This window comes from Mesoplodon densirostris, chromosome 1 (genome assembly GCF_025265405.1).
Source record: "Mesoplodon densirostris isolate mMesDen1 chromosome 1, mMesDen1 primary haplotype, whole genome shotgun sequence".
NCBI lineage: Eukaryota > Metazoa > Chordata > Mammalia > Artiodactyla > Ziphiidae > Mesoplodon > Mesoplodon densirostris.
This window is the reverse complement of record NC_082661.1, coordinates 172,154,006-172,179,098: the sequence shown is the minus strand read 5'-3', so window position 1 is coordinate 172,179,098 and position 25,093 is coordinate 172,154,006. Positions and strand designations below refer to the sequence as shown.

Below are 25,093 nucleotides of genomic sequence, written 5' to 3'. Positions count from 1 at the left end.
CCACAAGGTGGCAGGCCTGAGTAGACAGCCAAATGCACTCCCACAGTTGTCCAGCCTTCCAAGCTTCATTCAAGAAACAAACTAGCTCTGGGACTTCCCTGGTGGTCCAGGGGTTAAGACTCCATGCTCCCAGTTCAGGGGGGCCTCGGTTTGATCCCGCATGCCGCAACTAAGACCCGGCCCGGAGCAGCCAAATAAATAAATAAATAAATAAATATTTTTTAAAAGAAGAAAAAGAAACAAATTAGCTCTCATCACAAGAAAAAAAATGTGTAACTATATAAGTTGATGTATGTTAACTGGACTTACTGTGGTGATCATTTCACAATGTATACAAATATCAAATCGTAATATAGTACACCTGAAACTAATACAATGTTACATGTCAGTTATACATCAATTTTTTAAAAAAAACTTAATAAAATATAAATTAAATATCACCCCACATATTAATAAAATAAAACCTAATTTTAAAGACTGCCTTGAAACAATGCAAAGAAAAACCCTGTTCTGGGCACTGGCCCAGCAGAGCCCACCTGCACTGGTCCACAACAGAATCTGGAGTCAACACTGCGGTTTGGCCTCTTTCCCTGGGAAATAGCCCCCAAATGCCCCAACCGTGAGGTGCTTGGATGGGGTCTGTATGACAATCCAGAGGCAACTGAGGGCAGAGTGAATCTGCTGCCAGGATGGGTCACAATTTCCCAGTGAGACAGGGTCAATCAGAGAAAATCCCAGAACAAACCCAGAAACAAAATCAGAGAGGTTGGGATCCTTTCTGATGCCCAACCCAGCCCTGCTAACACAGTAGGATCCGGGATCAGGAGAGGGGACCCTGGGGAGATCAGACTGACACCCTGTGCTGTCTCAGCTGCCCATTCCACAGGTGAAAGCTCTGCATGAGAAGGCCTTGCTTATTAGGAGCTGTCCATTTTCCTCAACTCCTAACCTCTCGTCCTAGCCCTGGAGTCACCAGAACAGTCTCTTTCCCATATGACAGCACCCGGATATTCAGAGGCTCATGGGGCCCCTAACACTTCTCAACTTTTCTCTACAAGCAGGGCTGAGGATCATGCCTGTGCTAATGTAATCAAAAGCCTCTGAAGAAATTTGGGAAAACCACAGTCACAGTTAGCTCCAGAGGATTTGAAAAACTATCCTATCAGTCTACAATTTTTCCTTTTTACTATTACAAGATTATGTTCTTGGTAGACAGTTAGGTGCACACACACTAACAGTCAAATGTTTAGCTTCCCAGCTAAGGCTAACAGTAGTCTGAGAGACAGAATATTTAAATCTGGCTCAGAATTCTAAAATGAAAAAGGTGATAAACTTCTCAGCTCATGCAGGCAGCAGTCTTTAGAGATGACTCTCCTCCGGCCTGTGAGGAGGGGGTGAAAGTGACCATGGGGAGGTGCAAACCCAGGGTCTGGTCCCATCCACACACCAAGACAGCTACAGCCTGAGCTGCTCCCCTCAGGGAGGCCAAGAACAGAGCCGTCCTTATATCCTGCTCCACACTGGTCAGAAACACTCTGGGCTTCTCTGAGAGCCAAGCTCTTTGAAGATTAAGAAACCCCTTTCTTGGGTTATCTGAGAAAAGAAGTTAACTTTCCTGAATCACCAAAGAAAAGAGTATATTTAAAGACAGGTGACAGGGGGCTTCCCTGGTGGCTCAGTGGTTGGGAGTCCGCCTGCCGATGCGGGGGGCACGGGTTCGTGCCCCGGTCCGGGAGGATCCCGCGTGCCACGGAGCGGCTGGGCCTGTGGGCCGTGGCCACTGGGCCTGCACGTCCGGAGCCTGTGCTCCGCAACGGGAAAGGCCACGGCGGTGAGAGGCCCGCATACCACAAAAAAAAGACAGGTGACAGGGCCAGAAGGAGGAGAGGGAACTTTCCTGGAGCCTTAAGTTTCCCAAATAAATTGGCAGAAACTATTTTTTTTAAAAAAGAAAAGCACTGTTTTGAACCTGGCAACTGTACCTTTTAAGAAACAAACTTCAGAAAAACATGCACAAAGGAACATAAGGACATATGTAAGGGTGCCCATCAAAAAATAATTTGTAACGGGAAAAAGTGCAGACTACCAAGATTCCCAACACACACAGGATGGGGTTAATAAATTACTGACAACTAAACTATGAAATATCTTGTTGTATGCTCCAAATTTACAGAAAATACAAGGAGACCCATGATATACTGCACAGTTAAAAAAAAAAAAAGGCAGGTGGCAGAAAATAAAAACAAAACTTTGTGTGTTAAGTATGACATAGCAAATGTCCACAAGGAAATATCCCAAGTGGTTCAGAGAGGTCAGTCACCTCCAGGGAGTGACACCAGGGCTGAGGTGGGGGTGGGTGACTTCACTGTTGTTGAAGTTTTTTGTTTTCTAACCAAAGAATATGCATTATTGTAAAGAAAGGAGATGCAAAACTACCCTCTACGTTGCTCCCCCACCAAGGCTTGGCCATCTCCGCCCCGGAACACTTGGGCATCCAGATGGTGCATTCTGACTGCGGTCCCCCGGAGATGGAACTGCCATACCGTGCTCCCCTCGGCCACACACACACACGCACGCACGCACACACGCATGCTCGCACACATGCAAACACATGAGAAAAACCACCTGTCTGCTGCTCTGGAGAGGGAGAGGTCCCAGGCCCCAGGCCCACGGTGCCCTCCCACACAGCTGCCTCATTTCCTCCGAGATAAATCATGTAGAAGGCTGGGAGCCCACAAATCCCTCAAGCAAACATGCAAGCCAAACAGCACCATTTACCCCTGCAAGGGCCTCTTCAAGTTAACAAGGCGTGGGAGGAACCAGGCAACAAAACCGGCCTTGTCCAGTGAGGTCAACCTTTGGCCCCAGGGCCTGCAGGGAGGAGACCTGTGGCCACCCCCATGTGCCCTGCTTTCTCGGCTGTTGCCCTACCCAAGACCTGAGCTTTTCACAGCCCAGCACCCGTCCCAGACCTGGTGAAAATGCTAAGGCCCTGGCTGGGGAGAGCAGGTGGCCTGGCAGCTCAGACACACCCCTCACCCCCACCCGAGGCACTGGGCCTTCCTCTCCTGTGGGGGGGGCCCTGAGGTGGCCCCCAGGCCACTTGCTAAGGGGCACTGGTCCAGCTGAAGAGAACCGGGGAAAGTCACTGACCACTGTAATCAACTACCCCCCAAGGGTCAGCACTATAGGAAAAGGAGACGAGGAGGGAGATGGAAGGCACTGGGGAGAAAGCCTTCCCAGGTCAGTTGTGGGGGGACGGGAAGCGGGGCACAGGAGGCCATCATCTTGGCCTGGACGCGCATACAAGCTGTTTGGGTCCTGAGGGAAGTCAGAGAATGGGAGGCAATAAAACATCATGCCTCAAGAGGGCAGGTTTTTGGTTTTTTATGACAAAGTGGTAACTGGAGCCTTTTATTTTGAGATATAAATCACATACCATATAATTCACCCTTTAAAGTGCACAATTCAAAGGTTTTTGGAATATTCACAAGGTCGTGAATCCACAAAGCTGTGCAGCAACTGCCACTGTCTAACCGCAGAACATTTCCACCACCCCCAGAAGAAATGCAGGTCCAGCACTTTCTCCTTGGTGCCTCACTTCATCCTTCAAGCAATGCTCCCAGAGCACCGCCCCCGCGCCGCCCCCTCCAGGGCTGGAAGGTCAAAGGGCGGAGGAGAGGAAGGTGGAGAGTGAGAGTTGCTTCTCTGAGACAGTGCAGCAGGTAGGCTGCGGACGCCCCTGCTGTGCTGCGGGGCTTTCTGCCCCAGCCGGACTCCTGCTGCCCTGGCCTGCACTCACCTCCCCTTCCAGGAACCTTCCCGTTACCACCACTGGGCCAGGCCTACCCACGCCCGCCACCAGACTTCCCCCACACAACCAAGCCCCCTAATCAGAGGGCTCGCGGACAAGACGCCAGGGATCTCCAAGTGTATACAGCTTAGCGGCCTGCACGGAGCCTGGACTGTGTACTCCGCATACGGCTTCAACAAATATCAGAGAAACAAAATAAGGCACAGAAACAAATTTTTCAACAGAACATAGTTTATAATGGGAAAATACTGAAACTAGTCCAAGGGTCAGTCAATAGGAGACTGGTTAAATCAATGATGATGCCCCTATGTAACTCAATACTCTGCAGCAGTTAAAAACAAGGAAGGAGAATCTGTATTGAAATAGAAAGATGCATGTGACATATTCAGCAAAAAAAAAACAATGTTAGCAACAAAAGGAACGGTGCAATTCCATTTTCTCAAATACGTTAACAAGATATAAAGGGTTCTATGAGTACAGATATAAATCTCAAACTTTTCAAAGTAACACAGCTACGGTTAGTTATTTCCGTGGAGTGAGACTACACGAAAAATTCTTTATTTTTTAAATATCTGTATTGTTTGATTCTTTTATTGTGTTACAAAGTGCATAATTTTTTTTAATTTTTAAATTTTATTTATTTCTTTATACAGCACGTTCTTATTAGTCATCCATTTTATACACATCAGTGTATACATGTCGATCCCAATTGCCCAATTCATCACACCAACACCCCCACCTCCACCTGCTGCCGCTTTCCCCCCTTGGTGTCCATACGTTTGTTCTCTACATCTGTGTCTCAATTTCTGCCAAACACTGTGATAAACCGGTTCATCTGTACCATTTTTCTAGGTTCCACATATATGCGTTAATATACGATATTTGTTTTTCTCTTTCTGACTTGCTTCACTCCGTATGACAGTCTCTAGATCCATCCACGTCTCTACAAATGACCCAATTTCGTTCCTTCTTATGGCTAATATTCCATTGTATATATGTCCCACATCTTCTTTATCCATTCGTCTGTCGATGGGCATTTAGGTTGTTTCCATGACCTGGCTATTGTAAACAGTGCTGCAATGAACATTGGGGTGCATGTGTCTTTTTGAATTATGGTTTTCTCTGGGTATATGCCCAGTAGTGGGATCGCTGGGTCACATGGAAATTCTACTTTTAGCTTTTTAAGGAACCTCCATACTGTTCTCCATAGGGGCTGTATCAATTTACATTCCCTCCAACAGTGCGAGAGGGTTGCCTTTTCTCCACACCCTCTCCAGCATTTGTTGTTTGTAGATTTTTTGATGATGGCCATTCTGACTGGTGTGAGGTGATACCTCATTGTAGTTTTGATTTGCATTTCTCTAATAATTAGTGATGTTGAGCAGCTTTTCATGTGCTTCTTGGTCATGTGTATGTCTTCTTTGGAGAAATGTCTATTTAGGTCTTCTGCCCATTTTTGGATTGCGTTGTTTGTTTTTTTAATATTGAGCTGCAAGAGCTGTTTATATATATTTTGGAGATTAATCCCTTGTCCGTTGATTCGTTTGCAAATAGTTTCCCCCATTCTGAGGGGTGTCTTTTCGTCTTGTTTATGGTTTCCTTTGCTGTGCAAAAAAAGCTAAGTTTCATTTGGTCCCATTTGTTTATTTTTGCTATTATTTCCATTACTCTAGGAGGTGGATCAAAAAAGATATTGCTGTGATTTATGTCAAAGAGTGCTCTTCCTATGTTTTCCTCTAAGAGTTTTTTTTTAAGTGTCCGGTCTTACATTTAGGTCTCTAATCCATTTTGAGTTTATTTCTGTGTATGGTGTTAGGGAATGTTCTAATTCCATTCTTTTACATGTAGCTGTCCAGTTTTCCCAGCACCACTTACTGAAGAGGCCGTCTTTTCTCCACTGTATATCCTTGCCTCCTTTGTCATAGATTAGTTGACCATAGGTGCGTGGGTTTACCTCTGGGCTTTCTATCCTGTTCCACTGATCTATATTTCTGTTTTTGTGCCAGTACCATATTGTCTTGATTACTGTAGCTTTGTAGTATAGTCTGAAGTCAGGGAGTCTGATTCCTCACGCTCCACTTTTTTCCCTCAAGACTGCTTTGGCTATTCGGGGTCTTTTGTGTCTCCATACAAATTTTAAGATTTTTTGTTCTAGTTCTGTCAAAAATGCCATTGGTAATTTGATAGGGATTGGATTGAATCTGTAGATTGCTTTGGGTAGGATAGTCATTTTCACAATATTGATTCTTCCAATCCAAGAACACAGTGTATCTCTCCATCTGTTGGTATCATCTTTCATTTCTTTCATCAGTGTCTCACAGTTTTCTGCATAAAGGTCTTTTGCCTCCCTAAGTAGGTTTATTCCTAGGTATTTTATTCTTTTTGTTGCAATGGTAAATGGGAGTGTTTCCTTAATTTTGCTTTCAGATTTTTCATCATTTAGTATACAGGAATTCAAGAGATTTCTGTGCATTAATTTTGTATCCTGCAACTTTACCAAATTCATTGATTAGCTCTTAGTAGTTTTCTGCTTGGCATCTTTAGGATTCTCTATGTATAGTATCATGTCATCTGCAAACAGTGACAGTTTTACTTCTTCTTTTCCCATTTGTATTACTTTTATTTCTTTTTCTTCTTCTCTGAGTGCCGTGGCTAGGACTTCCAAAACTATGTTGAGTAATAGTGGCGAGAGTGGACATCCTTGTCTTGTTCCCGATCTTAGAGGAAACGCTTTCAGTTTTTCACCACTGAGGACAATGTTGGCTGTGGGTTTGTCATATATGGCCTTTATTATGTTGAGGTAGGTTCCCTCTGTGCCCACTTTCTGGAGAGTTTTTATCATAAAATGGGTGTGGAATTTTGTCAAAAGCTTTTTCTGCATCTATTGAGATGATCATATGGTTCCTATCTTTCAATTTGTTAATATGGTGTATCACATTGATTGATTTGCATATACTGAAGAATCCTTGCAGCCCTGGGATAAATCTCACTTGATCATGGTGTATGATCCTTTTAATGTGTTGTTGGATTCTGTTTGCTAGTAGTTTGTTGAGGAGTTTTGCATCTATATTTATCAGTGATATTGGTCTGTAATTTTCTTTTTTGGTACCGTCTTTGTCTGGTTTTCCTTTTAGGGTGATGGTGGCCTCATAGAATGAGTTTGGGAGTGTTCCTTCCTCTGCAATTTTTTGGAAGAGTTTCAGAAGGATGGGTGTTAGCTCTTCTCTAAACGTTTGATAGAATTCACCTGTGAAGCCACCTGGTCCTGGACTTTTGTTTCTTAGAAGATTTTTAATCACAGTTTCAATTTCATTACTTGTGATTGGTCTGTTCATATTTTCTATTTCTTCCTGGTTCAGTCATGGAAGGTTATACCTTCCTAAGAATTTGTCCATTTCTTCCAGATTGTCCATTTTATTGGCACAGAGTTGCTTACAGTAGTCTCTTAGAATGCTTTGTATTTCTGCAGTGTCTGTTATAACTTCTCCTTTTTCATTTCTAATTTTATTGATTTGAGTCCTCTCCCTTTGTTTCTTGATGAGTCTGGCTAATGGTTTATCAATTTTGTTTACCTTCTCAAAGAACCAGCTTTTAGTTTTATTGATCTTTGCTACTGTTTTCTTTATTTCTATTTCATTTATTTCTAATCTTTATGATTTCTTTCCTTCTGCTAACTTTGGGTTTTGTTTGTTCTTCTTTCTCTAGTTCCTTTAGGTGTAAGGTTAGATCATTTATTTGAGATTTTTCTTGTTTCTTGAGGTAGGCTTGTATAGCTATAAACTTCCCTCTTAGAACTGCTTTTGCTGCATCCCGTAGGTTTTGGATCATCGTGTTTTCATTGTCATTTGTCTCTACGTTTTTTTTTTTTTTTTTTTTTTTTTTTTGCCGTACGCGGGCCTCTCACCATTGTGGCCTCTCCCGTTGCGGAGCACAGGCTCCAGACGCGCAGGCTCAGCGGCCATTGCTCACGGACCCAGCTGCTCCGCGGCATGTGGGATCCTCCCAGACCTGGGCACGAACCCGTGTCCCCTACATCGGCAGGCGGACTTTCAACCGCTGCGCCACCAGGGAAGCCCCGTCTCTACGTATTTTTTGATCTCCTCTTTGATTTCTTCAGTGATCTATTGGTTATTTAGTAATGTACTGTTTCGCCTCCATGTGTTTGTGTTTCTTTATGGTTTTTTTCCCTGTAATTCATTTCTAATCTCATAGCATTGTGGTCAGAAAAGATGCTTGATATGATTTCAATTTTCTTCAATCTACTCAGGCTTGATTTGTGACCCAAGATGTGATCTATCCTGGAGAATGTTCTCTGTGCACTTGAGAAGAAAGTGTAATTTGCTGGTTTTGGATGGAATGTCCTATAAATATCAATTAAATCTATCTGGTCTATTGTGTCATTTAAAGCTTATTTTTCCTTATTAATTTTCTGTTTGGATGATCTGTCCATTGGTGTAAGTGAGGTGTTAAAAGTCCCCCACTATTATTCTGTTACTGTCGATTTCCTCTTTTATAGCTGTTAGCTCTTGCCTTATGTATTGAGGTGCTCCTATGTTGGGTACATATATACTTATAATTGTTATATCTTCTTCTTGGATTGATCCCTTGATCATTATTGTAGTGTCCTTCCTTGTCTCTTGTAACGTTCTTTATTTTAAAGTCTATTTTATCTGATATGAGTATTGCTACTCCAGCTTTCTTCTGATTTCCATTTGCATGGAATATCTTTTTCCATCCCCTCACTTTCAGTCTGTATGTGTCCCTAGGTCTTAAGTGGGTCTCTTGTAGACAGCATATATATGGGTCTTGTTTTTGTATCCATTCAGCGAGCCTGTGTCTTTCGGTGGGAGCATTTAATCCATTTATGTTTAAGGTAATTATTGACATGTTATGTTCCTATGACCATTTTCTTAATTGTTTTGGGTTTGTTTTTGTAGGTCCTTTTCTTCTCTTGTGTTTCCCACTTAGAGAAGTTCCTTTAGCATTTGTTGTAGAGCTGGTCTGGTGGTGCTGAATTCTCTTAGCTTTTGCTTGTCAAGCTTTTGATTTCTCCATCGAATCTGAATGAGATCCTTGCCGGGTAGAGTAATCTTGGTTGTAGGTTCTTCCCTTTCATCGCTTTAAGTATATCATGCCACTCCCTTCTGGCTTGTACAGTTTCTGCTGAGAAATCAGCTGTTAACCTTATAGGAGTTCCCTTGTATGTTATTTGCCATTTCTCCCTTGCTACTTTCAATAATTTTTGTCTTTAATTTTTGCCTATTTGATTACTATGTGTCTCAGCGTGTTTCTCCTTGCGTTTATCCTGTATGGGACTCTCTGTGCTTCCTGGACTTGGGTGGCTATTTCCTTTCCCATGTTAGGGAAGTTTTTGACTATAATCTCTTCAAATATTTTCTTGGGTCCTTTCTCTCTTCTCCTGCTGGGACCCCTATAATGCGAATATTGCACATTTAATGTTGTCCCAGAGGTCTCTTAGGCTGTCTTCATTTCTCTTCATTCTTTTTTCTTTATTCTGTTCTGCAGCAGTGAATTCCACCATTCTGTCTTCCAGGTCACTTATGCGTTCTTCTGCCTCAGTTATTCTGCTATTGATTCCTTCTAGTGTAGTTTTCATTTCAGTTATTGTATTGTTCATCTCCCTTCCCCTTTTTGAACTATTTAAACTTACAGCCATTTGGTAAGGCAGAGTAGGGCAGGAGGGTCCATTGGGCAAGGGGTGCCCCAGAGTGACCATCGGAGCCTGAATGGGATGAGGAGGGGCCCTGCATAGGTGCATGGGGGGTCCCACAACAGGTCAGAATTGGGGGATGGCGTGGGAGGGAGGCGGCAGTGGGGAAGTCAGGCAGGTACTCCCAGGAGACCGACCAAGTAAAGAGATTAAGAATATTCAGAACCAGGTTTCTCACTACTAGGAAATGGAGTTACAAAAATGGAAAGGAAGAAAACAAGGATGAACCCTGTTATACTGTAGTACTGGACTGGAACTGGAAATGTCAGTGTGAACTCATGGTTTTCAATATACATATGACATATTGAAGGTATAAATATATTAGGAAGAGGGAGAGACACATGGAAATAGGTATGAGTGAGTGGGTGTGGTGGCGGGGGGCTGGGAGGGGCGGTGGCAGTGTACTCAGATATTCCTTATTCTGTCCACTAAGAGGGCCTGGAGCCATTACACCCCAGGAGCAATGAGTACATCAACTACACCCAGCACTCAGATCATGCTTCTAAATACCATTTTCCACTAAAAGGAATGAGGACTCCTAGGAGAAGTGTTTGATTTCCAGGACTAGGGCAGGGAAATTAGAAAATGAACCTGGAACATCTTCTTCTGCCAGAAATCAAGAAAGTGCTCAAAGAATCAGGGGTCATGTCAAAAAGACAGACAAGCAAGCTTGAAGGGGCTCCCCGTGGCCACAGTGGTATACAACCCACTGAGTAAAACTGGAAACCATGAGTGTGTGTGTATGTATGGGGGTGTATAAAGGGAAAACAAGTATCGCTACAGTGGAGAAGAAGCCTAGAGACACCACTTTAGTCAAATGATCAAAGGGAACATCATTAGTAGTAAGTCGTATCCAGCCAAGTCTCAATCAAGAGGATGCAATGAGAAAAAGGCAGCATCACTTCTGTGACATTCCTGCCTAAGATGCAAAAACTCACCCAACCATGGGGATCCAACAAATCCAGGCTGAGGGACAACCTAGAAAATAACTAGCCTGTAATCTTCCAAAACATCAAGGTCATGCAGGTCACAGCCTGAGGAACTGTTCCAGACTGAAGGAGACCAAAGAGACTGGACAACTAAATGCAGTGCATTATTCTGAATGGGATCATTTTCCTATTAAAGACATTATTGAGAAAACTGGCAAAACTTGACCCGGGTCTGACAATTAGACAGTAGTACATATCAACGTTAATTCCTGATGTGTCACTGTCACTGTTATACAGGAGAATATCCCTGTTTGCAAGAAGTACACATTTACATGTTCAGGGGTGACGGGGCATCAGGTTGGCAACTTATTCTTGAATGATACAGGAGAAAAATTCTTTGTACTGTATTTGAAACTCTTCTGTAAGTTTGCAATAATCTCACAATTTAAAAAATTTTAACTGTAAATGAAAACAAAAGCAACAAAGGCAACATCATGCTAAATTACCAGGTGAGTTCAGATTGTTATATACTGGCTTTGTGTCAATCAAGCCCCAACGGTCCTGCTTTAACTGGGGAACCATAAATGTTTCTGATGGGGAAGGTGCTCTGCTTAATTGGACCCATGCTACAATGCTAGCAGTACACCCTGCCTCTGCCTGGGACTGTCTTCCAACACCAAACGTCCAACCATCTATGGACACAGAGCATCATCAGTCCCTGCCACGTCCCTGGGCAGCCCAGGCAGTTCCAGACCATAAGCTATGAGAGAAGAGGCACTGGCCTACATCATTCACAGGAAGCGGTGTTCTGACTGGCCTGCTCCTCATGCACTGCTGTCAATGTGAAACAAGAGCTGAGCAAAGTGAAGAAACTAACTTCGAACGCAGAGAGCAGCAAGGGCAGCAGGACATACTCTCATCCCAAAATAACGATGGTTAACTGTTACCATCTTGTATTTGCACAGGATTTTAATATTTGCAAGTTTCTTTCCATCTGTAATCTCACACAATCCATACAAAGGAAAGAAGCTATAGATGCCCAAAGCTCCCAGACTAAGTCGAATTCCTGTGACACAGCACACATACCACATAGAACCTCCTCCTTGGTAGCCCTTGCGATATTCAGAACGATACAGAATGTGTGTGGTTATTTGATTAACATCTGTATCCCCCCTTGGATTGTAGAGTCCAGGAAAACAAGGGTTGAGTGTTTGCTCACAGATGGCCCGATGCCTCACAGAAGGCTGACACCAAAAATACTTGCTAAGTAATCACATGGACACACGGGTGGGTGGATAAGATGGGTGTGCGTAGGTCAGCAAGTAGACGGACAGTGGGTGGGGAACGGATGGGTGGCAGATGAGTAGGTGGATAAGAGGACAGATGCATGGATGGATGGTGGGTGGTAGGCGGGTAGATGACTATGTGGATGGTGGGCGGTAGGCGGGTAGACAGTAGGTAGGTAGGTGGGAGGGTGGGTGGGTGGGCGGGTGGGTAGATGAGATGGTAGGTGTGTGTGTTGGGGGGGGCGGGGTGTTGGTAAATGGATGGTGAGTGGGTGAATGCCTGACCTGGGTCTGGTCCGCCCCCCGCCGCCCAGCCCGGTTCTACCTGCTGCTGCTGGGCCCGGAGGTCACCGATCTCCTTCTGGTCCTCCTCGTGGAGCCGCTTCATGTCCTCCCACGACTGCTGGAGCAGGTTACGTTCCCGTAGCAGCTGCCCGTTCTCCCGCCTCAACATGTCCACATCATCCTTCAGCTGGGTCTGGTCGCTCAGGAGCCGGCTGTGGAGCGTGCTGAAATCCCATGTGGCACAGTAAGCCTGGCCAGCCTCCAACTCCCACCCGAGGCACCAGCACCCCCTCCAGGTCCTCGGACCCCCAACACACCAGACAGGTCAGCAGCGTGCAGAGGCAGGCCACAGCCTGCTGTCAGCCACATGCCAGGAAGACCCAAACTATTTTTTTAAGAGCCTGACACCACAATGGCACACATGTGAAGGCCAAGGAAAGGAGATAAGCCCCTACCTGGCATGGACCTGGCACCTCCAAGTGCTGAGGCCTGGGCAAATGTCAGCAGGTGGGCAGGCAAATGCCCTCAGGGGGGCACCAGGAGACCAAAGGGGAACATGCCGCACCTGCCTCTCCTGTGGCAGTGGAGCCCCAGCAGGGACCCAGAGGTCCACAGTGATCTGCCCGGCCTACCGTCTCGCACATTCAACCACTTTCCCACCAGCCGTGCTTCTGAAGCTGGCAATGGATGGTATGGAAAACTGAGGCCCAAAGCCACAAACCCATGTGCTTAAGGCCCACCGCTTGCTATGTGGCAGAGGCAGGATGGGACCAGAACCCCAGGCTCCAGGTCCAGAACTGAAGACCGGCAAGAAGCAGCGGTTCCTTGCACGCTGGGAACCCTGGCCAGGCAGGCCCCACTCACTGGTAGAAGTCGGTCTCCTTGGCCACCTCCTCGCACCTCTTCAGGGCGTTGGTGTGCTGGTTCTGCAGGCTCTGCAGGTCTGACATGGCCCGCACACACTGGATCTTCAGCCTCTCGTAGTCCGGATTCAGCCTGTGGTAGGGCCTGGCCCAGACGGCAAACAGCCCAGTGAACACTGACCCCGGGATCACAATGACAAGAATGTCTTTCCCTGGGAAGCCACGTCCTAGGTCACTCCAGCCCAGCAGTTCCCGAACACTGGTCTCCTGCATACCACCACCACCAACGCCCGCTCCGCCACCCCCAGTGCCTGCTGAGCCCAGGTGTCCTGGCCGCAGCCAGACCAACAGAATCCGAATCCCTAGGATGGAGGGCCTTGATTGCTGAACTCCCTGCGTGGGCCTGGAGAGCTGGGAAGGTGCTCCTGTTCTCTGGGAGCCCCCGGGAGGCCACACGCCAGGCCTGCACGCAGTGGGCCCAGCAGTCCCTGGGATGAAGCTCCTCCTCTCCTCACAACAGTGATTCTCAATCTTGGGTACATAACGAATAGACAAGGCACAGACCAATTACGTCAGCATCCCTGAGGGTAGGACTCAGACATGGGGATTTTTCAGCTCCCCAAGGGATTCCAATGTGCAGCCAAGATTGAGAAAAGTGGCCAGGACCAGGAGTCCCCAGACCTGCAGCACTGTAGTCACCTGGGAACTTGTTAGAAATGCAAATTCTCAGGCCAGCCCCCAACCTCCAAAATTGGACACTCAGGAGGGAGGGAGGAATGGCCAGCCCATCCGTGCTCTAACAAGCCCTGCAGGTGACCCTGTGCAAGCTCAAGCCTGGGAATCCCTGCCCTAGAGCAGGCTTCAGCAACCTTTCCCTGTAAAGGGCCAGTCTCTGTGCAGCCACTACTCTGCCTTGGTGGCATGAAAGCAGATGTGGACGGCACACACTCGCACACTGTCTTCACTTGCCCTGCCCTCGAGCTGTCTGTCTGAGAGACACATCCTCATAAAAGCGACCTCTAGGAGCAGGCTTTGAGCCTCGACGTCACCCCAGAAAAATCCTCCCCAGGATGAGGCGCATACCCCTGATGCTCCTGAAGGAAAGCACTTAAACCAGCCCTGCTGCTGCTCCCCTCAGAACCCCTGCCAGCACCTCCCCAACCCTTCCCTGGTATCTACCTCTCAATCCCAACAAAAGAAGTCGTCAAAAGTTTTCTTCAAAATAACAAAAAAGCCAGGTGGGACCAACCCTTTCTAAAACACACGTGGCAGGAAACAACTAACGTGTTTACAAACCACATAAAGATCCACTCAACAATGAAGTAGGCCGGGGTATCCAGGAGACAGCGGTGCCCTTGTCCACGGACAGACCAGTCAAAGGCTCAGCAACAGGGTGACTGACTATCTCTATTAGGGCAGGGGCTGCACACAGCAGCAAACAGGGGACAGAGAGAGAAGCATATTGTCTCCAGGGCTGGAAGGCAGAGAGGACTGGGAAAGGGCTGGTGACAAGGCCAAGGCCATCCAACCAACCAGGGAGGAGGCACCAAAGTGGGACCAGGAGCCTCCAGCTGCTGCCCAGACCACTCACCAAATGACCATCTGCACGGCCAGTACAAGGGCGGTGAGGCCAGTCCACACACACGCACGCACACGCACGCAAGAGCACACAAGTGCCAGGAGCCAAGTGTAGGATGGACACACCCACGCACACTGCTCAATCCCCAAGTTGTGTGATTCAGGCCATAGACTCCGATTTTGATCTGGAGGAAGCATAACAAGCCTCCGCCCTGCTCCCCGCATCCAGGTCTACACGGGCGGGTGGCGGGAAGGACACTCGGGCAGGCAGCAGGGCTCTCAGGAGCTAAGGGTACGCCTCGGGGCAGGGGGTGCCATGGCATCAGGGTGGTGACCCTGTCCATCGGGCCGGCGGGGGAGGGGCACGGTCGCCACCTCTTGTCGAAGGTGGTCCCATGGGTGGCGAAGGCCAGGCGCTTCCGCAGCTCATTCCTCTCCCGGGTCATCAGCCGCAGCTGAATGGAGAGGTTCTCCACCTTCTCATTCACTTGCCGGTCAGTGAGCAGCGGCGGTGGGGACGGCGCCTTCCCGGTGGTGCCTGCAGGAGGAAGGTGACAAAGAGAACTCGTGTTCACATGGCACCCACCAGCAGCCAGGCGCTGTTCTGGGCTCTCAGCTTGCATTCGCTCCTCACAATCACCCTACCAGGTGGGTCCTGTTACATCCCCCTTTCCCAGAGGACACCACCAAGTCAGAGTGTAAGAGGCACAGCTGGGACCAGAGCCCAGGCAGTCTGGCTCCAGCACCCACTACCTTGGCCCTGGCTGAGAACCCTGAGGTCCCCCTCTCTCCCTCCAACCTAGCTTTGGCACCTCCAGGATGGAATTGTTTTGGCCCTGATCGTTGCATCCTTGCCTGCTCTGCTAACACCAGCTGTCACCCACCCCTGGGCACGGAGAGGCCAGCCTGAGCAAGGTGGAAGGCACGGCCTGAAGAGGAAGACACAGTTACAGCTTCCCAGAGAAGCTGGCAGAGGACAGAGGCAGCCAGCTCCAAAGCCAGGCCCAAGGGCCGTGTCCTGTCTTCCCCTGATCAGGGCTGGACACTCCACACAGTTCCCTCTTCTAAGCTGCCCGACTGCCTAAAGCACCTGCTCAACCAGCCCAGGTGTGCAGCTTGGAGGGGCTACAGGGAGAGCTGCCTATGGCCAAGGTAAGTGGGATGGGGTGCAGGTAAGTCCCAGGACCTCTAACTGACCAGCCCACACCAGGCCCTCATCACTTGTCCCTAGGACTAGACATGTCCTGAAGGGAATCGCATGCCTTATGCTATTACCAAGGAACAGTGGCCACCACCAGCACCTCTGACGAGATCCCAATCTGCTTCTAGGAAGTATGCACCTCACTCAAATGTCCCAGAAAAAGAGACAAATCCATGGTGCTTTTATAGTTAACTCCGTCCATGTGTTCCCCTGAGCCCTCTAACCCTCAGAGATCCTCAGTGGGGTCAGAGTAACCCACAGAAGTCATCCCAGTTTATGGATGTGATCCAGAGGCTGACTCACCCCAGGGACACAGCATCTGTCTCCCCAGTAGCCCTGTAATGTGTAAAAGGCAAGACGAACGTCTTCTGACTCTGTGTCATCCTGACCGCTGCCCTGCAGCAGACCGTTGTTGGCTGATTTGCTTGTGCAAACCAAGTGTCCCCCAAGACAGGCACTCAGGTGTGGCCTCGCATCTTCCAGGAGTGGCAGGGAGGACGGAGAATTCGACACTGTGGGTGACAAGCTAGACCATGGTCTGAGGCAGGAGACTCGAGCTCCCAGCTCAGTGTTATCCAATGTTGGTACGCCAACCACTGAATCTAGTACCCCTCGAAACGCATGTTATTTTAAAGCCAGCACCTCCGTGACAACCGGGATTCCTGTGCTCAGGCCAGACCTCTGCAGCCAAAATGTTCTTTAAGGTGGGGCCCAGGATCACCATTTCCCACAAGCATCTCCCTCCCTCCATGGGTTCTAGTCCACAGCCTGAAAAGCCTTCCCTCGCCTTTCCCCAAAGATCCTGGATCCTTACCCCCGCCCCCAGGAGTTTTGGAAAACAGGCTGGTTACAGCTCTGTGCGGCTGTGTAACGTCTTCCTCTTTGGCAAATGAAGGCACTTCTATGAGCTCTAGTTCTATGATGGCCATCTGATTTGCACTAACTTACCCGGCTGCCTGACACGTGGGGCTTCCTCTGGACACGTGCCTGACACCCCCTTCTGGAGAGGCCTACAACTAAAACTCTTCATCTAACCAGCCCCGGGGGGGTGGGGGGGAGGGTCATGATCTGTGGAGGACTGACAAACCCAAGACAGTGGGATGAACAGACCCAACAAGCACCCAGAAAAGAAGGATTTCAATGTAAACAGTCACAACCAACCACACAACAGCACACAACACAGATGCCCCAGGCATTAATTTAACCTTCCCAACAATCCCAGAGGTGGTAAGAATATTATCATCTCCATTTTACAGGTGAGAAAACTGAGGCCCAGCAAGCTTAAGGAATCAACTTAAACTTCCACAGACAGCAAGTGGTGCCCTGGATGAGAGCCCAGGCACCCGATTCGGAGCACATGCTCTCTGCTGCTGTGCCTTGCAGCCTCCCAAAGACAACCATGAGTAGCACTCACTCCATGCCTGGCAGTTTATGAGATGCTTTTCACACATTATCCCATTCCATCCCCTTAAGGAAGATACTGCTGTTATTCCCATTTTACAGATCAGGAAACAAAACCTTATCAAGCTTAAATAATGGGTCCAGGTCACCAAGCAAGTAAAAGACAGCATGGTGTATGGAGTGCCTTCTGCCTGACCCCAGTGCCCGAGGCCTCAACCTAAAAGTTCTCAAATGGTTTGATTTTAGGGCCTCTTTACACTCTTAAAAATGACTGAGGACTCCAAAGAGCTTTTGCTTATAGGGGTTATATCTAACAATATCTACCAGATTAGAAATTAAAACTAAAAAGGTATTTTAAAATATTTACTAATTTTAAAATAACCAAACCCGTTACATAGTCACATTAAGATTTTTCATGAAAAATTAACTACACTTTCTACCACAAAACAAAAAACACAGAGAAGAGAATGGCATGGCTTTGCATCTGCGTAATGCAGTTTGACATCTGGCTTAATAAAGACAGCCAGAGTCACATCTGTGCAACATCACACACTGTGGATGGAACCTGTAGAAAACTCCTCTCTACAGTAGAGTCTGTGTGAGGACGAGAGTGCAAAAAGCAAGTAACATCTCAGGATCATTATGAAAACAGTTCTGACCTCACTGGCTCCATGAAAGGACCTCAGGGACACCAGACCATGCTCTGAGAATGACTTGACCTGCGGTCAAGTTCAGTAAGTATCAGAGAAACATCAGGTCTCAATTTCAGAACTGAAAAGCACCACCAGGCCCAGCAATCTGCCTCCAGGGAGATAAAGAATTTCCATCCCATTTTAAAAATGAAGCAACAGAAAAATGTAGCCCTTGGCTTTTGCAGAGGCTGGAGAGAGAAGCAGCAGCAGGACAGAAGTAGGGGTCATCAGACCTGTCACCACACAGAGCCACCGCCTCCTGCCTGTCTCCAGCAGGATGAGGCCACTGGCTCTGCAGCTGGTAGGACCTGGGGGCAGCCGATCACACACACAGGGACGTGAGTGCTGTCATTTGCTGAGCACAGCCTACGCGCTGGGTTCTGTGTTAAACGCACCTGGGTTCTCACTTCATTAATACCCACAGTACCCTCCCAGATACGTGCTGTGATCACCGAGTGAGAAACTGACATCTAGCAAAACTGCACAGCTGGGAAGCCGGTGGATACCCATGCAAATACGGCTTCACCTCCAGACCCAGGGCCTCGTCCACTACCCTGCACGGCCTCCCGACAGGATTGGCCTCCTGCTTCCCTTCCCCTGCCCCAAAGGCTTGAGCATACACGAAACACACAAAAAGTGAGGCCATCCAGGCCTGTGAATCCATCAAATAGCAGGTTGACTTAGGGAAACTGCTGCCTGGATACCCCTGTCCTTTCACAATAAGAAGGGCAGAGGGCAGAGGAGGGCCACAGGGGGCCTCAAGAAAAATCCCAACATGTGCTAAGCCAGGAAGTTCCAAAATAACAGCAAGTGTTGCAGAAAACCCTTTCCATATCCATTCAATTAAAAATAAAGTTTTTCTCTTTTACTTGCATCTCAGGGTTGAAAAACATTTTCAAGATGATGCAGTCCTTTCAAGAAAATGGTTGCCAGAATCCCCTAAATAGCTACCAAGATTGTTTGAACTCCTGCACAGTGAGGGAGCTCCCTACTTCACAGCAAAGCCCATCTAATCTCTCCCCAGGTAATTATTCTATGTACTGAGTTAAAATCTGTATTTCTCCCACTGACCCTAGATCTATCTACCCCCACAAGGCCATGAGGTAGGGACTTCCCTGGTGGTGCAGTGCTTAAGAATCCGCCTGCCGAGGCAGGGGACACAGGTTCAATCCCTGGTCCCAGAACATCCCACAGGCCGCAGAGCAACGAAGCCTGTGCACCATAACTACTGAGCCTGCGAGCCACAACTACTGAGCCCGCGTGCTGCAACTAGTGAAGCCCACGTGACTAGAGCCCGTGCTCCACAATGAGAAGCCACCACAATGAGAAGCCCACACACTGCAACAAAGAGTAGCCCCAGCTCGCTGCAACCAGAGAAAGCCCGAGCGCAGCAACGAAGACCCGACGCAGCCAAAAAAAAACAAAGGCCACAAGGTACAACTGTAATTCTTCTTCTAAACAACAGACATGCAAGTATTTGAAAACAACTGCCAAATCCCTTTATCACTACCAGAAGAGCTAAAATTAAAAAAAGCGACAACACCAAATGCTGGCAAGGATGCAGAGAAACTGGAATTCTCAAACACTGCTGGTGGGAATATGAAATCATACAGCCACTGCAGAAAACACTTTGACAGTCTTATATAAAGTTAAACATGCAGTTACCATACTACCCAGTAATCCCACTCCTGTATATTTACACAAAAGAAATGAAAATTTATTTTCACACAAAAGCTAGCACACAACTGTTTATAGCAGCTGCTGAATGGATAAACGACAGTGTTATATTCATTCAACGGAATACTTCTCAGCAACAAAAAGGCACTATCATACAAACTCCTGTACACACGAGGGCAAGGGGAACAGGGACTCGCGAATGCACTATGCTGAGTGGAAGAAACCAGACTCAAAAGGCCACACACCATATGTTTCCATTTACACGACGTTTGGGAAAAGGCAAAACTACAGAGGCAGAAGAGAGATCCATGGTTGCCAGGGCCTGGGGGTAGAGGGAAGAAAGGCTGACTACAAAGTCACAGAAGGGAATTCTTCAGGGTGGAGGATTTGTTCTAATCTTAATTGTGGAAGTGGTTAAATAACCAATGTGTTCATCAAAACTCATCGAACTATACACCAAAAAGGATAAATTGTACGTAATTCATACCTCACGGAACATGACTTAAAAAAATCTGAAGTTAAAAAAAACAAACAAACAACAACACTGTGGTGCCCGAAACTGAAGTGACCATCCCAGGAGAGGTGTGACCAATGAAGAGGTGTGGCTTGTCACCCCCGACCAGTCACTGTGTTTATAGTAAACCTTTTCAAGAACAAGCAAAATCAAAACTAACGTCAAGTGAGTTGTCCACAGAAGCCTCAAATTCTATCTTTGTGCAGTTGTTCTTTGGGACTCAAATGCAAAACTGTCCACTCTCCCCCCACGTCACTCCTTCCTCTTCCCAAATCTGGAACCCACGTGAAAAGAAGGCAGGGGAGTTCCCTGGTGGTCTAGAGGTTAGGATCCGGCACTTTCACTGCTGTGGCCTGGGTTCAATCCCTGGTCGGGGAACTGAAATCCCACAAGCCATGCAGCACAGCCATAAATAAATAAATAAACTAATTAATTAATTAATAATAATAAAAGGAAAAACTTAAGAAAAGAAAGATTTTCTTTTTTTCATTTTTATGTTCAGGATGGGATTCTGGGGTTAAGGGATTTGGACTGGACTAAAATGGCCCCAAAACGAGTGCTGGAAGATGCCAGGAGAGCCGGCACAGGCCCTGGAGTTTGGACAAAGAGCTCTCACTCCTCTGGGCCTTGGTGTAAGAGGAAAACGGCAGCCAAGGGGAGCAGAGACCCTTCGCCATCACAAGTCCTGGCTCCTCCTCCCGGACACCCTGGCCGATGCAAGCGCAGCCTCCTCTGTAGACCACTGAGGCTCAGCCAGAGCCTGGCAGCTGGGTAGTCTTCTTGGCTGTAAGGCCCTTTGTCCTTAGCCCCCTTGTCACACCACACTCCAGCTGACCCTGAAGGCCACTTCCCCACCAAGTCTTATTTACAGCTAGAGAGGTCACAGCTCTGCTTCAGAGCCCTGTGGGCCTGGGGTACCAGAGGCCAAGGAGAAAATGGGCACCGGCCCAAAGTGGTCAGCTGGGTGGAGCAGGGATGCCCAGGTAAACTTCCTGGCCTCCTCCAGGCCCTGGCTGTCAGGAGAGAAGCAAAACAGCAGACCATGGTCATCACAGGCCGCAGCAAGCAAAACCAAGCCATCCTCGCCTCCAGCCCAGGAGAGCCAGAGCCGTCAGGGGGAGACACAATCCCACGTCCTGAACCAGTGCTTCCGAAAGCACCTCAGCTTCACTGGAGACCTTATTAGAAATGCACAGGTCAGGCCCCACCCAGACCTACCAAATCAGGAACCCTGGGGGAGAAGCCGGCACTCCCCTCCAGGTGAGTCTGATGCCTGGTAAAGTTTGAGAACCTCTGGTCTGGACCAAAGTCGCACTGTCTGGCCAGAGTGGCTTATCAATCCCTTGTTTTTTTGGCTGTCCAATACCCACTACGTTTAAAAGCATCGCCCATTGATGCCCAGGGGATGCCCTCCTTCGTCAGCACAGGACTGCAGCTGGGCTCCTCCTGGACTTGGATGCGAAGGAGGTTAGACTCCAGCGCAGTAGCTGCAGCCTTGCCCAGCTCCCAGATCTCCTTCCAGATAAGCTACTTGCTCTCAAATCCTTGACTCAGGGTCAGTTTGCCGAAACCCAAACCAAGACAGGTGACGATGGCCTGTTGCTTCCAGGCTGCTCCTACATCCAGAGCGCCATTCCTGGAAGACCCCACTAGAAGGCCACCTCCTCCCTGAAGCTTCCTGTGACACCCCTCGTTAGAAAGAGCTGCTCCTTCCCCTCTGTCTCCTTGTTTTACACAAGGCAAAATGGCCAGTCACTTCTCTGGTGCTCTGGTCTGAATGTTGGTGTACCCCACCAAATTCCTACGTTGAGGTCCTACCCCCCAACCCCGTGTGGAATTAGGAGGTGGGGCCTCTGGGAGGTGATGAGGTCATGAAGGTGAAGCCCACGTGAATGGGGCCAGTGGCCTTATAACTGGGACCCTAGAGAGCTCTTCCCCCTCCTTCCATGTGAGGTTACTACGGGAAGGCACCATCTATGAACCAGGAAGCCGGCCCCCCAAGACACCGACTCTGCCTTGATCTTGGACTTCCAAGCTTCCAGAACTGTGAGAAATAAATGTGTGTTGTTTCTGAATTGACAAGTCTGTGGTGTTCTGTGATAGCAGCCTGGACAGACTAAGACACCTGGCTAGCCTGTAAGGCCCGGAGCCAGGCCCCCCTGTGATCCCTATGAGTGCCGAGCACGGGCTCCAAGAGGACAAGGTGCTCCCGGAGGAAACAGGCCCCGGATCCAAAAGGATCAGAGAAGGAAGGGTCAGAGGGCAAGGGGTCAGGGTGCAGCCTTGCCTCCATGCTCATTCACCCCACCATCCTCTATCAACTAGAAGCTGTACTTTCAAGGAATCTTTGCTGGGGTAGGAAGGAAGCCCTCCAGATCCTCCTGCTAACAAAACCAGATCTCTCTCCTTAATAAGAAAGCTCTCCTGTTACTTCAATCTGCATGAAATTTAAGGCTCATTTTATAAATGCCGCCCAAGAATGTCTCCTCTTCTTAAAACTTCCCCAGTTATCCAAGTTGAGGGGAAAAAAAGGTACCTGAGAAATTAGATCAGGATGAACGGGGGAGGAAAAAAACATCGATTGCCTGAAATGAGTGTGCATCCCCTGGGCAGATCCATGGGGTCTACCCACAGGCAGGTTACTCAAATTAACAGGCCACACGGGGTGGGGGGAAGCATCAAAGAAGCCAGACGTGCTTGGCTGATGAAAACTGCCTGGAAAGACACAGCAAACTTTAAGGCTGTTGGTCTGTTGTTAGGAGGGTCAGGCTGAAGAGGTGAAATGGGCAGACCACCTGAGGACCTAATGCCAGCCGGGAAGAGGGAAGGCGCAACCAGGTACCAGCTGTTGCAGAGAAAATACCATACCCAAGGCTCCACCTACCAATTTTCTCTTATGCAAATATAACTTGCTGTTCTTTGCCCAAACGTTCTTAGTTAGGGAGGCGTAAGTGGGAAAGTGGAGGCAATGTTTTTATTGTAAGACCTTGCCTTTCCTTAGGTTCATGGAGAAAGACCTAACAAACAGAAACAGCCAGTCTCCATCTGACTCATCAGCCCCTCGGTCGGGGGGTGCGCCTGAGATGGCCAGGAAAAGAAGCGCTCTGCCCGTCATTAGGTGAGGCTGAGCCAGGAGGGATTCCTCCAGAAGGTGCTGCAGTGGGCCACGGATGACCCTCCATTCATTCCACTCCAAGGGGCTGGTCCAAGCCAGCCACAGACATTCCAGTGCTTTTGCCAGGGACTAGGTTAGATCAACTCATCTCCAACCAGGAGGGCTGTTAAAATGGATGCTGAGCCCCATCCTCAGAGCTTCTGGAGCCTGGAAACCTACATTTCTATCAAGTACCTGGGTGCTGCTGGTCCAGGGACCGCACTGCATGAGCCATGGTTTGGGCACAGACAAGTGACAGGGGACTGGGGACTGTGCTGAGGACCTTCTGGGGAAGGCTTCTTTGCTTGTCAGGAGACACGAGAGGAGACGGCCTCCTTCATCCTCTGGACCATTTGTGATGATGGAGATGTTCTTTTATATGATCTGTCCAATACGGTAGCCACTAGCCACAGGTGCTACAGAACCGTGGTCTCCAACCTTTTTGGCACCAGGGACCGGCTTCGTGGAGGACAATTTTTCCACGGACCGGTGGCAGCGGGGGGCGGGAGATGGTTTCGGGGATGATTCAAGCTCATTACATTTATTGTGCACTTTATTTCTATTATTATTACACTGTAATATATAATGAAATAATTATACAACTCACCATAATGCAGAATCAGTGGGAGCCCTGAGCCTGTTTTCACTTGCCACTCACTGAGAGGGTTTTTTTGTTTTGTTTTATTTATTTATGGCTGTGTTGGGTGTTTGTTGCTGTGCGCGGGCTTTCTCTAGTTGCGGTGAGCGGGGGCTACTCTTCATTGTGGTGCGCGAGCTTCTCACTGCAGTGGCTTCTCTTGTTGCGGAGCACGGGTTCTAGGCGCACAGGCTTCAGTAGTTGTGTTGCACAGACTAGGCAGTTGTGGCGCACGGGCTTAGTTGCTCTGCGGCATGTGGGATGTTCCCGGACCAGGGCTCGAACCCCTGTCACCTGCACTGGCAGGCGGATTCTTAACCACTGCGCCACCTGGGAAGACCCACTGATAGGATTTTGTTTGTTTGTTTGTTTGTTTGTTTGTGATACGCGGGCCTCTCACTGCTGTGGCCTCTCCCATTGCGGAGCACAGGCTCCGGACGCGCAGGCTCAGCGGCCATGGCTCATGGGCCCAGCCGCTCCGCGGCATGTGGGATCTTCCCGGGCTGGGGCACGAACCCGTGTCCCCTGCATCGGCAGGCGGACTCTCAACCACTGCGCCACCAAGGAAGACCTAGGGTTTTGATATGAGTCTGCAGGCAATTGATTTATTATGGTCTCTGTGCAGTCAAACCTCTCTGCTAACAATAATCTGTATTTGTAGCCACTCCCCAGTGCTAGCATCACTGCCTCAGCTCCATCTCAGATCATCAGGCCTTAGAGTCTCATGAGGAGCGCACAACCTAGATCCCGCACAGGCGCAGTTCACAGTAGGGTTCGCGCTCCTATGAGAGTCTAATGCCGCCACTGATCTGACAGAAGGCGGAGCTCAGGCGGTAATGCAAGCAATGGGGAATAGCTGTAAATACAGATGAAGCTTCACCTGCCCACCGCTCACCTCCTGTTGTGCGGCCCGGTTCCTAACAGGCTGCGGACTGGTACCGGTCCGTGGCCTGGGCGTTAGGGACCCCTGCTATAGAACACTTGAAATGTGGCTAGTGTAACTACTGAAACTAGTGATTTCAATTTTATTTCACGTTAATTCACTGGAATTTAAATAGCCACGTGTGGCTAGAGGCTCCCACCATGAACACTGTAGCCCTGGACACTGTCAGGTCTAGATGTGATGGCTGACACCTGCCATCAGCCCAAGGGAAGACACCACACAGAGGCCCGGCAAAGCCGCACCCAATGTACTCAGCCCACCCTCAGCACAGTTACCATGTGAGATCACACATTTCTCTGCTGTCTAAGGCAGTATGAGTAGGTATTCCCTACTGCTGCAGCCAAAGGCCTTCTGGCCAATACAGCCACGGAGACATTCAAGTCAGCCT

At 48.5% G+C, this 25,093-nt stretch overlaps 1 protein-coding gene across 3 annotated transcripts in view; it reads right to left on the bottom strand.

The window, feature by feature from the left end:
- DLG5 (discs large MAGUK scaffold protein 5) overlaps positions 1 to 25,093 on the bottom strand; it is a 122,684-nt gene that overhangs the window by 47,041 nt on the left and 50,550 nt on the right. For 2 of the 3 annotated variants that reach the window (XM_060111583.1, XM_060111591.1), the window contains exons 3-5: positions 14,862 to 15,024; positions 12,910 to 13,053; positions 12,086 to 12,269 (exon numbers count right to left, since the gene is read on the bottom strand). In XM_060111583.1, the coding sequence (XP_059967566.1) occupies positions 12,086 to 12,269; positions 12,910 to 13,053; positions 14,862 to 15,024 (491 nt within the window). Of the gene's footprint in view, positions 1 to 12,085; positions 12,270 to 12,909; positions 13,054 to 14,861; positions 15,025 to 15,990; positions 16,055 to 25,093 lie in introns of those variants that run through there. The other variant, XM_060111600.1, reaches the window with a different exon arrangement.